Below are 16,826 nucleotides of genomic sequence, written 5' to 3'. Positions count from 1 at the left end.
TTTAGGTGTGCAGGATCCATGAGTCCATGCCAGTTGTCCATTGTACTTGGAGGGACTGCATCTCTCTCTGGCTCCTCATGCCCTGCTGCCAATTCAACTAAGTTAAGTGTCTGTTTTTTTGTCTCTGTGCACACATGCAGTGTGCTTTGCAATTCAGTGCAATTCATAGTGTTTTTGTCCAGCTTAGACTTTGTTTGGATTTTTCAGTCATGCTGGATTCTCAGGAGATGCAGATATACTTTCTATGTCTTTAGTTAGATGTAGTATATTTGTATTATCTGCTGTGGATATTTTTAGGATTTTAATACTGACCGCTTAGAATTCTGTCCTATCCTTTTCTATTTAGCTAGAAGTGCCTCTTTTGCTAAATCCTGTTTTTCTGCCTGCGTGTGTTTTTCCTCTTATACTCACAGTCAATATTTGTGGGGGCTGCCTATCCTTTGGGGTTCTGCTCTGAGGCAAGATAGAATTCCCATTTCCATCTATAGGGGTAATTAGTCCTCCGGCTGTGTCGAGGTGTCTAGGACGTGTTAGGTACATCCCACGGCTACTTTTAGTTGCGGTGTTAGTTTAGGGTTTGCGGTCAGTACAGGTTTCCACCTACTCCTGAGAAAGTCTTTCATGCGGCTCCAAGGTCCACTGTCCCTTTATAACGTTATAACTCTGGAACGCTTCAACAGATCTTAGCAATTCTGACATTGTTTTCTCGTGACATATTGTACTTCATGATAGTGGTAAAATTTCTTCGATATAACTTGCGTTTATTTGTGAAAGAAATGGAAATTTGGCAAAAATTTTGAAAATTTCGCAATTTCCCAACTTTGAATTTTTATGCCCTTAAATCACAGAGATATGTCACACAAAATACTTAATAAGTAACATTTCCCACATGTCTACTTTACATCAGCACAATTTTGGAACCAAAATTTTTTTTTGTTAGGGAGTTATAAGGGTTAAATTTGACCAGAAATTTCTAATTTTTACAACCCCCTTTTCTTTTTAGGGACCACATCTCATTTGAAGTCATTTTGAGGGGTCTATATGATAGAAAATACCCAAGTGTGACACCATTCTAAAAACTGCACCCCTCAAGGTGCTCAAAACCACATTCAAGAAGTTTATTAACCCTTCAGGTGTTTCACAGGAATTTTTGGAATGTTTAAATAAAAATGAACATTTAACTTTTTTTCACACAAAATTTATTTCAGCTCCAATTTGTTTTATTTTACCAAGGGTAACAGGAGAAAATGGACCCCAATAGTTGGGACCCCACAATTTGTCCTGAGTACGCTGATACCCCATATGTGGGGGTAAACCACTGTTTGGGCGCATGGCAGAGCTCGGAAGAGAAGGAGCGCCATTTGACTTTTCAATGCAAAATTGACTGGAATTGAGATGGGACGCCATGTTGCGTTTGGAGAGCCCCTGATGTGCGTAAACATTGAAACCCCCCACAAGTGACACCTTTTTGGAAAGTAGACCCCTTAAGGAACTTATCTAGATGTGAGGTGAGCACTTTGACCCAACAAGTGCTTCACAGAAGTTTATAATGCAGAGCCGTAAAAATAAAAAAATCATATTTTTTCACAAAAATGATCTTTTTGCCCCCAATTTTTTATTTTACCTAGGGTAAGTGAAGAAATGAGACCACAAAAGTTGTTGTGCAATTTGTCCTGAGTACGAAGATACCCCATATGTGGGAGTAAACCACTGTTTGGGCGCATAGCAGAGCTCGGAAGGGAAGGAGCGCCATTTTACTTTTCAATGCAAAATTGACTGGAATTAAGATGGGACGCCATGTTGCGTTTGGAGAGCCCCTGATGTGCCTAAACATTGAAACCCCCACAAGTGACACCATTTTGGAAAGTAGACCCCTTAAGGAACTTATCTAGATGTGTGGTGAGCACTTTGACCCAACAAGTGCTTCACAGAAGTTTATAATGCAGAGCCGTAAAAATAAAAAATCACATTTTTTCACAAAAATGATCTTTTCGCCCCCAAATTTTTATTTTCCCAAAGGCAAGAGAAGAAATTGGACCTCAAAAGTTGTTGTGCAATTTGTCCTGAGTAAGCTGATACCCCATATGTGGGGGTAAACGACTGTTTGGGCGCATGGCAGAGCTCGGAAGGGAAGGAGCGCCGATTGACTTTTCAATGTAAAATTGACTGGAATTGAGATGGGACATCATGTCGCATTTGGAGAGCCCCTGATGTGCCTAAACATTAAAACCCCCCACAAGTGACACCATTTTGGAAAGTAGACCCCCTAAGGAACTTATCTAGATGTGTTTTGAGAGCTTTGAATCCCCAAGTGTTTCAGTACAGTTTATAACGTAGAGCCGTGAAAATAATTTTATTTTTTTTCACAAAAATGATTTTTTAGCCCCCAGTTTTGTATTTTCACAAGGGTAACAGGATAAATTGGACCCCAATAGTTGTTGTCAAATTTGTCCTGAGTATGCTGAGACAACATATGTGGGGGGAACCACTGTTTGGGCGCATGGCAGAGCTCAGAAGGGAAGGAGTGCCATTTGGAATGCAGACTTAGATGGATTGGTCTGCAGGCGTCACGTTGCATTTGCAGAGCCCCTGATGTACCCAAACAGTACAAACCCCCCACAAGTGACCCCATATTGGAAACTAGACCTCCCAAGGAACTTATCTAGATGTGTTGTGAGTACTTTGAATCCCCAAGTGTTTCACTACAGTTTATAACGCAGAGCCGTGAAAATAAAAATTCTTTTTTTTTTTTCATAAAAATGATTTTTTAGCCCCCAGTTTTGTATTTTCACAAGATTACAGAATAAATTGGACCCCAAAAGTTGTTGTCCAATTTGTCCTGAGTACGCTGATACCCCATATGTGGGGGGGGGGAACCACTGTTTGGGTGCATGGCAGAGCTCGGAAGGGAAGGAGCGCCATTTGAAATGCAGACTTAGATGGATTGGTCTGCAGGCGTCACGTTGCATTTGCAGAGCCCCTGATGTACCCAAACAGTACAAACCCCCCACAAGTGACTCCATATTGGAAACTAGACCTCCCAAGGAACTTATCTAGATGTGTTGTGAGAACTTTGAACCCCCAAGTGTTTCACTACAGTTTATAACACAGAGCCGTGAAAATAAAAATTCTTTTTTTTTTTCACAAAAATGATTTTTTAGCCCCCAGTTTTGTATTTTCACAAAGGTAACAGGATAAATTGGACCCCAAAAATTGTTGTACAATTTGTCCTGAGTACGCTGATACCCCATATGTGGGGGGGAACCACTGTTTGGGCGCATGGCAGATCTCGGAAGGGAAGGAGCGCCATTTGGAATGCAGACTTAGATGGATTAGTCTGCAGGCGTCACGTTGCATTTGCAGAGCCCCTGATGTACCCAAACAGTAGAAACCCCCCACAAGTGACCCCATATTGGAAACTAGACCTCCCAAGGAACTTATCTAGATGTGTTGTGAGAACTTTGAGCCCCCAAGTGTTTCACTATAGTTTACAACGCAGAGCCATGAAAATAAAAAATCTTTTTTTCCCACAAAAATGATTTTTAGCCCCCCAAATTTTTATTTTCCCAAGGATAACAAGAGAACTTGGACCCTAAAAGTTGTTGTCCAATTTGTCCCGAGTACGCTGATACCCCATATGTTGGGGTAAACCCCTGTTTGGGCGCACGGGAGAGCTCGGAAGGGAAGGAGCACTGTTTTACTTTTTCAACGCAGAATTGGCTGGAATTGAGATCGGACGCCATGTAACGTTTAGAGAGCCCCTGATGTGCCTGAACAGTGGAAACTCCCCAATTCTACCTGAAACCCTAATCCAAACACACACCTAACCCTAATCCCAACGGTAACCCTAACCACACCCCTAACTCTAATCCCAACCCTAATCCCAACCGTAAATGTAATCCAAACCCTAACCCTAACTTTAGCCCCAACCCTAACCCTAACTTTAGCCCTAACCCTAACTTTAGCCCCAATCCTAACCCTAACTTTAGCCCCAACCCTAACCCTAACTTTAGCCCCAACACTAACCCTAACTTTAGCTCCAACCCTAGCCCCAACCCTAACCCTAGCCCTAACCCTAGCCCTAACTTCAGCCCTAACCCTAACCCTAGCCCTAACCCTAACCCTAACCCTAGCCCTAACCCTAACCCTAGCCCTAACCCTAACCCTAATGGGAAATTGGAAATAAATACATTTTTTTAATTTTTCGCTAACTAAGGGGGTGATGAAGGGGTTTGATTTACTTTTATAGCGGGTTTTTTAGCGGATTTTTATGATTGGCAGCCGTCACACACTGAAAGACGCTTTTTATTGCAAAAAATATTTTTTGCGTTACCACATTTTGAGAGCTATAATTTTTCCATATTTTGGTCCACAGAGTCATGTGAGGTCTTGTTTTTTGCGGGACGAGTTGGTGTTTTTATTTGTAACATTTTCGGGCACGTGACATTTTTTAATCGCTTTTTATTCCAATTTTTATAAGGCAGAATGACCAAAAACCAGCTATTCATGAAATTCTTTTGGGGGAGGCGTTTATACCGTTCCGCGTTTGGTAAAATGGATAAAGCAGTTTTATTCTTCGGGTCAGTACGATTACAGCGATACCTCATTTATATCAGTTTTTTATGTTTTGGTGCTTTTATACGATAAAAACTATTTTATAGAAAAAATAATTATTTTTGCATCGCTTTATTCTGGGGACTATAACTTTTTTATTTTTTCTTTGATGACACTGTATTGCGGCTCGTTTTTGCGGGACAAGATGACGTTTTCAGCAGTACCATGGTTATTTATATCCGTCTTTTTGATCGCGTGTTATTCCACTTTTTATTCGGCGGTAGGACAATAAAGCGTTGTTTTTTGCCTCGTTTTTTTTTTTAGGGTGTTCACTGAAGGGGTTAACTAGTGGGACAGTTTTATAGGTCGGGTCGCTATGGACGCGGCGATACTAAATATGTGTACTTTTATTGTTTTTTTTTTATTTAGATAAAGAAATGTATTTATAGGAACAATATTTTTTTTTTTTTTGTGCATTTTTTGGGGATTTTTTTTTTTTTTTTTTTTACACATGTGATTTTTTTTTTTTACACTATAACATTGCCCCAGGGGGGGGCATGATGTTATAGTGTAAGATCGCCGATCTGACACTTTGCTGTGCACTGTGTCAGATCGGCGATCTGACGTGCACAGCTCCTGGAGGCTTCCCGGCGCCTGCTCTGAGCAGGCGCAGTGAAGCCACCTCCCTGCAGGACCCGGATGCCATGGCCATCTTGGATCCGGGCCTGCTGCAGGGAGGAGGAGGTAAGAGACCCTCGGAGCAACGCGATTACATCGCATTGCTCAGGGGGTCTCAGGGAAGCACGCAGGGAGCCCCCTCCCTGCGCGATGCTTCCCTATACCGCCGGAACACTGCGATCATGTTTGATCGCAGTGTGCCGGGGGTTAATGTGCCGGGGGCGGTCCGTGACCGCTCCTGGCACATAGTGCTGGATGTCAGCTGCGATAGTCAGCTGACACCCGGCTGCGATCGGCCGCGCTCCCCCGATCGCATATGACGTACTATCCCGTCACTGGGAATTAAGTCCCAGGTCACCTTGACGGGATAGTACGTCATATGGGATTAAGGGGTTAAGATCCATGGAACTGTAGCCAACCTCCTTGGACGTATACGGAGGAGGAAAATTGATGACAAATCAAAGAGATGGATAATACGAATGGTAACAAAAGAGCCCATAAAAACTTCTAAATAGATTAAAGGTGAACTTCAAGCTCAAGGAACATCAGTGTCAGATCACACCATCCTTTGTTGTATGAGCCAAAGTGGACTTCATGAGAGACAACCAAGGAGGACGCCATTGTTGAAAAAAATCATAAAAAAGCTAGACTGGAATTTGCCAAACTACATTTTGACAAGTCACAAATCTTCGGGGAGAATGTCCTGTCGACAGATCAGACAAAAATGGAACTTTTTGTGCAAGGCACATCAGCTCTATGTTCACAGAAGGGGAAATGAAACATTTCAAGATAATAACACTGTCCCTACTGTGAAACATGTAGGAGGCTTTATTATGTTCTGGGGCTGCTTTGCTGCATGTGGCACAGGGTGTCTAAAATCTGTGCATGGTACAATGAAATCTCAAGACTATCAAGGGAACCTAGATAGAAACGTGCTGCCCAGTGTCAGAAAGCTTGGTCTTAGTTGCAGATCATTGGTCTTGCAACAGGATAATGACCCAAAACACACAGCTAAAAACACCCAAGAATGGCTAAGAGGAAAACATTGGACTATTCTGAAGTGGCTTTCTATGAGCCTTGACTTAAGTCCTATTGAGCATGTTTGGAAAGCGCTGAAATAAGCCATCTGTAAAATGCAACCTTCAAACACGAGACAACTGGAGCAGTTTGCTCTTGAGGAGTGGACCAAAATACCTGTCGAGAGGTGCAGAAGTCTCATTGACAGTTACAGGACTCGTTTGATTGCAGTGATTGCCTCAAAAGTTTGTGCAACAAAATATTAAGTTAAGGGTACCATCATTTCTGTCCAGGCCTATTTCATGAGATTTATTTTTTTTTAATTCTGTGGAAGCATGGTTGAAAAGCAATGACTGACTTTCATTTATTCATTTTAATAGATCTTTTATTTATTATTACTTTTGTCAGATTCAAGTTATTTCTTATTTCAGTTTATTTGCAGTTGTTGACTATAAGGAGTCATTTGCTCGCTCCTCTTTCTGCCAGCCATAGGCAACACACGGTTATTTTCAGGATCTGCAAATTATATGGCAGAAGCCATGCTGCTAGAGAATTACTGTACCAAAGCGCCTGTTCCTTACTTTCCATCCAGTGTTCATTCTGACAGGTACAAATATCATAAAAGTAATATAAAAATATGATCAAACTTACAGGCCACCTGCACTTCAGTCTGTCTCTGTAACAAGGCACCCATCCGATTTCTGACAATGCAGCGGTAATGCCCAGCGTGGGTCCTGTCCAGTGAGGTGATCATGTATCTGAAAAGGATATGAAAGTGTCAAATATAAAGCGTTTTACTTGCATTTGATATATTTCTTTTTGTACATTGTCGTTTTGATTATTGCTGAAAAAAGAAAAATAACTTCTAAAGTGAACTATACCTGCTATTTTACAAAATCTTTGGAAAAGCATGAACTTTTTGCTCTCAATCCCATTAATAACGTAAGTGCTTTTGGTGCACATACCAGATCTTTTAGTTGCCGTTTGCTCTTTATTCACTGCCCTGATCTTAAAGCCATGTATCTAGTTTGACAGTCTGGTGAACATGAGAAAAAAAAACACTTCCACTTCCTGTAGGGACCAAGACTCCCCCCTCCTATACAGATACAAAGACCCCCCAAAAACTTGTAGAGAAACAAAGACCTGCCCTCACTTCCTGTAGAGACCAAGAAACACTCTCACTTGCTGTAGAGAGAAGACTTGGCCTCCCTTTTCTGTAGAAAAACAAAGATCTACTTCCACTTCTTGAAGAGAGAAATAGATATGCCCACACTTCCGTAAAGAGAAAAAACCTGCCCCCAATTTATAGAGAGACAAAGACACATCTCCACTTCCTGTAGAGAAACAAAGTCCCTTCTCCACTTCTTGTAGAGACAAAGACCTGCACCCACTTCCTGTAGAGCAAGAAAAAACTACCCCCACTTTCTATAGAGAGATAAAGATCCATCTGCTCTTCCTGTAGATAGAAAAATACCTGATCCCACTTCTTGTAGAGCCAAAGACCCCTCTCTTTCTGTAGAGCAGCAAAGACGCAATCTCTCGTAGAGACAAAGACCAGCCATTTCTTTCTGTAGAGATAGAAAAAGCCACCCCCAGTTCCTTTTGAGACAAAGACCCTCCTCTACTTCCTGTAGAGAGACAAAGACCCACCCCCAATTTCTGTAGGGAGAAAAAGACCAACCCTCACTTCCTGTAGAGAGATAAAGACCCATCATCACTTTCTGTAGAGAGACAAAGACCCACTCTCACTTCTTGTAGAGACACAAACCTGCCCCTACTTCCTGCAGAGACAAAGACCCACCATCAATTTCTGCAGAGACAAATACCCACCCCCACTTTCTGTAGAGACAAAGGCCTGTCACCGCTTCCTACAGAGACAAACCCTCCACTTCTTGAAGAGACAAAGACACGTCCCGACTCTGTAGAGAGACAAAGATCCACTCTCACTTCTAGTAGAGACAAAAATCCATCTCTACTTACTACAGAGACAAAGATGAAGATGCACCCTCAATTCCTGTAAAGATAAAGACCCATCGCCACTCTCTGTGGGGACAAAAACCCGCCACAACTTCCTCTAGAGACAAACTCTCCACTTCTTGAAGAGACAAAGACCCGCCACCACTTTCTGTAGAGAGACAAAGATCCACTCTCACTTCTAGTAGAGACAAAAACCCACCCCTACTTACTGCAGAGACAAAGATGCACCCTCAATTTCTGTAGAGACAAAGACCTTCCCCCACTTTCTGCAGATAGACCCCCCCACTGCCTTTAGAAAGATAAAAACCCCTCACCACGTTTGGTAGAGACAAAGACCCACCACTACTTCCTATAGAGATAAACCCTCCACTTCTTGAAAAGATAAAGACCCTCCCCCACTTTCTGTAGAGAGCCAAAGACCCGCCCCCACTTTTTATAGAGACAAAGACTCGCACCTACTTCGTGTAGAGAGACAAAGACCCACCTTCTATTTCTGTAGAGACAAAGATCGGCCCCCAATTCCTGTAGAGACAAAAACCCCTCCTCACTTTTTGTGGCGACAAAGATCCATGACTCTTGCTATAGAGCTACAAAGACTCGATCCCATTTCTTATAGAGACAAAGACCAATCCTTACTTTCTGTAGAGAGACAAAAACCCACCCCCACTTCTTGTAAAGACAAAGACCCTCCCCTATTTCCTGTAGAGAGACAAAAGACTCACCCCCATTTTCTGAAGAGACAAATACCCATCCCCTCTTCCTGTGGAGCAACAAAATCTTGATCCCACTTTTTATAGAGACAAAGACCGGTCTTTACTTTCTGTATAGAGATAAAAACTCACCTACTCTACTTGTAGAGACGAAGACTCTCACCCACTTACTGCAAAGAGACAAAGACCCACCTCCACTTTCTGCAGAGACACAAAGACCCACCCTTCCTTCTTGTTGAGGGACAGAAACCCACCCCCACTTTCTGTAGAGACACAACGACCCACCCCTACTTCTTTGTAGAGACACTTCCTGTAGACACATAAAAAGACCCACCATCACTTTCTGTAGACACTCAAAGACCCACCCTCACTTCCTGTAGAGACACAAAGCCACTGTTACTTCCTATAGAGAGGCAAAGACTCTTCGCCACTTTGTGTAGAGAGACAAAGACTCACCCTCCTTATAATTTGCATCATCAGCTATAAAACATAGTATAGCCTATCTGGTTGGAGCCATGCATAGAACACAAAGAGTAATTCGAACTGATCCCAAAATAGACAGGATAAACTGATATTGCCACCAAATTTTTATCAGTTATTTTTATTGACCTATTCACACCTGTTCTACTACCTGCCCATATGGTAGTGTCATTCAATCCTGTACCATACAGCTTCATACAGTACGTGGTATTCTGCATGAAACCACAATTAATGGTTGACAGATAACAGTGCCTGACAACCAGGTAAAATCTATTTATACTCTCAGTCTAAGATCACAGCCAATTAACTCCTTATCTCTCAAAGAAGAAGTGGGAGCAGCTGGGTTATATTACTGCAGGGGGGGAGCTTGTGCCAATCTGACACGTGATATTTTTGTTTATTTTGTGTAACATAAATCACCCTGAAAATTCTTAATTAGAGCAAATATTATCCACTCAATGAGCGGAAAATGCTTATCACCTGCTCCAGGCATATCAGGGGCTTACTGAGGAATCTGGAGAGACAAAGATGGCCTAGTTGTCGATTTCTGCAAAGCGTTTACAAGGTTGCGGTAGTTGAGCCAAACTCTATCCACTTTTGGAATCACGGTAACATGCAAGGAAGTCAGTTAAAAAAATTGTAAATAGTCAATGTAATTCCTGTAGAAATCCCAACTGTACATAAGCAAGATCCTTTATTACCTTGAATCACATATCTAGCTAATTGAGGCATTAGGATTCAAACCCCATGAGATAAAACCAGAAACTAGGTCTAGAAATGTTTCTGAGCCACCAAAAACACATGTAACAAATACTACACCAAGATATACCTAAAATTCTTCTTTCAAAATGTTGATCTTATGTCAAAAACATCAAGGGCTCTCATCAATGCTGTATCTACTAAAGTGTTTCTGGATGGCAGAATCCTCCAGAAAGACGGCAGAACCCTCCATAAAGATGGCAGTACCCTTCAGAAAGATGACAACATCCTTTAGAAAGTTCAGAAGGTGTCGAACCTGCCAATTATAGCAGGACCAGATGACCATCCAAGAATGAATAAAGTGGGTTTCCCACCAACAAAGTTAATTTTAGAGTTGATTTTGATCAACAGATGTTGGAATAATAATACGTTCCACAATTGGAGGTGTTTAAATAAAATGTCCCCGTGCTGAGATAATCTTATAAATGTGCCCCTGCTGTGTACTGTGTAATGACTGTGTCTGACCGTTCAGGGACATGGTCTGACCATACTACAGCTCCTGGACAGAACCAAAAGAGAGTATATAGACATTACAGCAGAGGATCACAGCTGATTCTTTCTGTGAGATAAAACATTTCCCTGCCTGTTTTTAAAAAATATTTTACCTCAAAGAAAGAATTATTTGCAGTCCCTGCTGTGCTACCTGCATACTTTTTTGCTTCCCCCCCTGCCCAGGAGCTGTGATATGATCAGACCATGTTCCTGTACGGTCAGACAAAGCCATTACACAGTACACAGCAGGGGCACATTTATAAGATTATCTCAGCACAGGAACATTTTATTTAATAACATCCAATTGTGGAAATGATTATTATTCCAAGATCTATTGATTAAAATGAACTTTATTCGTAGGACAACCCCAATTTTTTTTAATCTGACCAGTGTCTTTTTAAGTAGTAATAACTCTAAAATGCTTCAACAAATCCCAGTGATTTTGAGAATGTTTTTTCGTCACACATTATACTTTATGATAATGGTAAATTTAAGTTGATATGTTTTGCGTTTATTTCTAAAAAGATCATAAATTTGACATTTTTGTAAAAGTTGCTATTTTCAAACTTTGAATGATTATCCCTTTAATCCAGATAGTTATACCACATAAAATAGTAATTAAATAATATTTCCCGCATGTCTGCTTTACATCAGCACCATTTGGAAAATGTTGTTTTATTTTGTTAGGATTTTAGAAGGTTTAAAAATGTAGCAGTCATTTTTCATTCTTTCAAAGAAATTTACTAAACTTATTTTTTTAGCCTATTCAGTTTTGAAGTGACTTTGGGGGTCCTATATACTGGAAACCCCCAAATGTGATATAATTTTAAAAATCGTACCCCTCAACATATTCAAAATTGCATTGAGACAGTTCATTAACCCTTCAGATGCTTTACAGGAATTAATGCAAATTGGCATGATAGGAATGAAAAAGTTTGCTTTTATCACTTAAATTTTGATAAATTTTGAACAGGCCGCTATAGCTGGCAGACTATAAGGCCATTATTTAGCTGTGAACTGCCATGGCAAACATCAGGACCACACGATCAAGATCTCAGGGTGCCGATGGGAATAAAGAGGGAGCCCCAACACTCTGTTAACCATCTAGATGCTGTAGTCACTGTTGTAAACAGCATTTAAGGGGTTAAAGGACCATAGTCAGTGCCAACACTGATCGTGGCTGATGCAGCAAGTTGTCAGCTATGATGTACAGCTGACAGCTACAGGATTGTCACCCGTCGGGGGGATGCTAGTCCCTTATATCACAGGTCAGTAAAAAGACGCATTGGTGGTCACTAAGGGGTTAGGCATAGGTGCCTAAGTGATAGATGATGCCGGGAAAAGGAGGCATCAGGTAGTTGAATTTCAATTTCTGTTCCCTTTATTCTAACCTATGTTCCTAGTCAATAGCTAGGTGTCATACTTTTATGCCCATTCTTCCATTGCAAGGCCTGGAGGGCTGGTGCATGACATAGTATTTAAAAGAACTCTAGGGAGAATCAGCTTCATGCTCCATCCCCTTGAGTCCAGCTCGAGGCAAAACACAGGGCATCAGTTTTGCCTGGAGTGTGACTTATATCTGGGTGATAAAAATCTACTCCATCAGTCAGAACACATCAACTATGCTTTAGGATTTTATTCCCTTTCATTTGGGGATAAAATAAGAATAATATCTGAATGGAGTTTATATGTTCTCCCCATGTTGACTTTGGTTTTCTCGGAGTACTCTGGTTTTGTCCTACAATCCCATGGGTGGTACTAAATGGTCCATTTAGAATTTAAGTTGTAAGACCAAGTGAGGACATGGACCAATATGAGTGGTGATAATATTTCTACTGAGCTTTGAAACATGTTGCTATTTACATAAATTATAGCAATTTCACTGAAGCTGAAGACATAATGGATTCATGTGGTGTCATTTTATGGATGCCAGCAGCCACTTTTTCCTAATTCTAGATATTCTCCTTCAGGATGGGGCTACTTTGGCCACGACACCAAAGATCATTCAGTGTTGCTGTTACATCACAGCATGATACAAGTGAAAGCAACTCTGAGGGTACTTGTGACAAGCAAGGAGTCCAACCTCAGTGGACTTTTTTGTGACTTGCTTGTTTCAGCTCCATCGGGGTTGCAATGCGACCCCATTCACTTGTACAGTGGCACCGAGCAAACCTTGGTCGTGCAACAGTTGTCACGGCCAAAGTCGCCAAGTTTCCCTAGTCTAAAGCCTTGTCCCAATTCTGTTCTGCAACTCACTAGGGGTTTTAGCTCTTGCGTCAAAAACAAAAAAGAGGAACTGAGTCTCTAAAAGTAATATTTGCAAATAACTACAATTACAATTGTATCCCAGACTTTGCTTTGATATGCCAACTTTTTGGTGCACATTTATAAGAGATGGGCGCGTAGCTTAGATTTAGCGTCTTTAAGAACAAAAACTATTTACTTTCCCCCATGGCATTTACGCCTCCTGCAAGTCAAAGCATCGAAACGTTCTAAAAATGATCATCTCCCGTCTTCAGTAAAAGAACAATGCCTGTTTCTGGCATTGGCCCTAATTGTATTGGGTGCCATCTGTTTTTTTTTCCTTTTTGCAGCAAGTGTGTGAATTCGGAGTGGTGGGGGTCTCATTCTGGCAAGGCTGGCAGGATTGAGTGGCTCCAGAGCCCGTCTGCCTGCACAGAAGTCTCACTTGTCATTTTTCACAGCTGCGTTTCACAGGAGGCTGCTGGAGCGCAGTCGACTGGCGCACAACGTGTCAGTTGTCCCTACATCCCGAGACAGGGGGATGCAGCCGTTCTAATTTGCTTCTCCTTAGGATGGAAAACTTCATTTCCTTTCAGAAGATGAGCATCTTTTATGGAGAGCCCGAGGGCAACTCCAGGGGACGGAGGGAGATCTACTTTAAGACGTCGCTCACAAGAGGGGGGTCGATTCTGCAGTAATATTGTCACTGTGCGCCAGCAATAATTGCCAACTTTTATTTTCCACACTTAAGAAAGCTGCCTACACGCTGCATTACGTCGCGGCGGAGACACAAAACACCGATTTATCAAAACGAACAATTAAAAATAATGAGGGGAAAATACTAATTACTGCGCTATAAATCTTTAGGACTATTTAGGAGCCTTGATCATTAGTTAAGGCTTATAAGTTAACTAACAATTTCTTATCTCAACAAGACAATTCTGACTCCTCAGGAAATCAGCTCAGTACCATCATTATCCCTCCTAAACAGAAGTGCTGCCATCCAGTCCCGTGCCCATCGCTACGTAGACTTGCTTTCTTGTAGAAATCCATCACAATGGAAATGTCCCTGTATGTGAAGAAGTCACTGTCTCCTGAAAAATCAGGTCACTTATCTCCTGAGATACTCTGCTGCAGAATGATTCTTACACCATCTGTCTATGATCCAATTCTTGTCCACATTCTTCTATCCTCTTTAGGACACCGCTTCTATCTCACAAAGCCCTGTTTTTACGAATATGATTAATTAAGAGTGGTCACGGTCACTGCTTCCCTACAAAATCAACACATTATTATAATGCAATACTCTGCTGCTGGGAATCCTACACTTAGAATAGAAAACTTGGGACATTTTTACCCCAACCTACAAAACACCCAGAAACGCATACTCCTGTCCCCACAATGCACATTCCATGTCATCCCCCCAGTTCCGTCACTCTCATTCCCTTCTTTTGAGGTCCACACCATCAGGCTCTTTCATCCCCTCTCCCTCAGAGTAGCAGTCATATACCGGCCCCCAGGCTCATCCACCCACTTCCTGGACCACTTCTCAGCCTGGCTGCCGCACTTCATGTCCTCAGAACTTCCAACCCTTATCCTGGGAGACTTCAACCTCCCCATTAACAGCCCCACTTCCACATCTGCATCCCAGCTTCTATCACTTCTCTAGGCCTCTCACAGCTCTCAACCTCTGAAACACACAAAGACGGTAATACCCTGGACCTGGTCTTTGTCCGGCTCTGTTCAATCTCCTGCCTAGATAACTCACTGCTTCCCCTCTCTGACCACAACATTCTATCCTTCACACTCACAATTCCTCCCCCACCCCAGCACTCTCCTACCTACAACACATTCAGAAATCTACATGCCATTAACCCTCATACACTTTCAGACTCCCTACACTCATCATTGTCCCCAATCTCTTCTTTTTCATGTCCTGATCTGGCTGTACATCACTACAACGACACTCTTAGAAGTAGCTCCCCTGACCCTCAGAACCTCCAAACACAGAGTGAAACAGCCCTGCATCTCCCCTGGCTCACTCTCCACATTCGATCCCATCACAGAAGAAGAAGTCTCCAAGCTCCTCTCCTCTTCCGACTACATGCACCACCGACCCCATTCCCTCACACCTCCTCCAGTCTCTCTCTCCAGTCGTCACAACTCACCTAACTACAATCTTTAATCTCTCCCTCTCCTCTGGCATTTTCCCCTCCTCCTTCAAACACTCTATCATTACTCCATTACTAAAAAAAACCACCCTCGACCCATCCTGCACAAACAACTACAGACCGGTCTCCAATCTCCTCTTCATCTCGAAACTCTTGGAGCGCCTGATCTACTCCCGCCTTACCCGTTACCTCTCCATTCATTCCCTCCTAGACCCTTCACAGTCCGGTTTCCGCCCATTACATTCGACAGAAACTGCACTCATCAAGGTGACCAATGACCTCCTGACAGCAAAATGTAACGGTGACCACTCTCTGCTCATTCTTCTCGACCTTTCTGCGGCTTTCGACACTGTTGACCACCCTCTCCTACTCTCTAGGCTCCAGTCACTAGGCATTAAGGACACTGCTCTCTCCTGGTTCTCTTCCTATCTTTCTGACAGCTCCTTCAGTGTTCTGTTCTCTGGCTCCACTTCATCTCCTCTTCCTCTCACTGTCGGGGTACCTCAGCGCTCAGTCCTTGGTCCCCTTCTCTTCTCCCTCTACACAGCCCCAATTGGACAGACCATCAGCAGATTTGGCTTTCAGTACCATCTTTATGCTGACGACTATACACGTCATCCCCTGACCTTACCCCCGCTGTACTACAGAACGCCACTGACTGTCTGTCTGCAGTCTCCAACATCATGTCCGCTCTCTATCTGAAACTCAACCTCTCCAAAACTGAACTTCTTCTGCTCCCGCCTTCTACTAACCTCCCTAAATCTGACATTTCCCTCTCAGTGGGTGGCACCATAATAACGCCCCGGCAGCAGGCGCGCTGTCTGGGTGTTTTGTTTGACTCCGATCTCTCCTTCACATCCCATATACAATTAATTGCCCGCTTGTGCCGCTTACACCTAAAGAACATCTCTAGAATCAGCCCTTTTCTCACCATGGAGAAAACAAAAACCCTCACTGTCACCCTGATCCACTCCCGCCTTGACTACTGTAACGCTCTATTAATTGTCCTCCCCCTTACTCGACTTTCCCCTCTCCAGTCTATCCTTAATGCAGCAGCCAGGGTTGTCCATCTGGCTAATCGTTACTCAGATGCATCCGCTCTTCGCCAGTCATTACACTGGCTGCCCATTCATTACAGGATACAATTCAAAGTACTTATTCTCACCCACAAAGCTCTCCACAGTGCGGCACCCCCATACATCTCCTCCCTCATCTCTGTCTATTGGCCTAACCGACCACTACGCTCTGCAAATTACTTTCGACTAACCTCTGCACTAATCCGTACCTCCCACTCCCGACTCCAAGACTTCTCCCGTGCTGCGCCAATCCTCTGGAATGCTCTACCCCAAGATATTAGGACCATCCACAATTTGAATAGTTTTAGGCGCTCGCTCAAAACACATTTGTTCAGAGCGGCCTACCACATTAACTAATCAAACAAATCAAAGTCATTTTGTGTGTGTGTGTGTGTAGCCCATTCACTATCTCCATCTATCCCCCACCCCCTGAAGATGGCTGGACCATCATTGTAAATACATCATTGTAAATACACACATGTGCTTTGTATCTCCCCACCTCATTGTAGATTGTAAGCTCGGAAATCGTAACGGAAAGGATGAAATGTGATGTCCAGCAGGTTTCCACTGACGGTAATGATCATACTACAGGCGCAGCGCATGGTTAGGTCCCACCTCCTGCGTATCGATGTGGCGAAGATTTCCCGGTTAATTATTATCAAAAGGCT

At 42.7% G+C, this 16,826-nt stretch overlaps 1 protein-coding gene across 5 annotated transcripts in view; it reads right to left on the bottom strand.

Moving 5' to 3' along the window:
* The window catches only part of SDK2 (sidekick cell adhesion molecule 2), an 826,128-nt gene that overhangs the window by 195,675 nt on the left and 613,627 nt on the right, over positions 1 to 16,826 (bottom strand). For all 5 annotated transcript variants that reach the window (XM_077253403.1, XM_077253405.1, XM_077253404.1 and 2 more), the window contains exon 3: positions 6,901 to 7,007. In XM_077253403.1, the coding sequence (XP_077109518.1) occupies positions 6,901 to 7,007 (107 nt within the window). The remainder of the gene's footprint in view (positions 1 to 6,900; positions 7,008 to 16,826) is intronic.

Source organism: Ranitomeya variabilis, chromosome 4 (genome assembly GCF_051348905.1).
Source record: "Ranitomeya variabilis isolate aRanVar5 chromosome 4, aRanVar5.hap1, whole genome shotgun sequence".
NCBI lineage: Eukaryota > Metazoa > Chordata > Amphibia > Anura > Dendrobatidae > Ranitomeya > Ranitomeya variabilis.
Note: the sequence above shows the minus strand (reverse complement) of the source record. Positions and strands in the feature narration are given on the sequence as shown.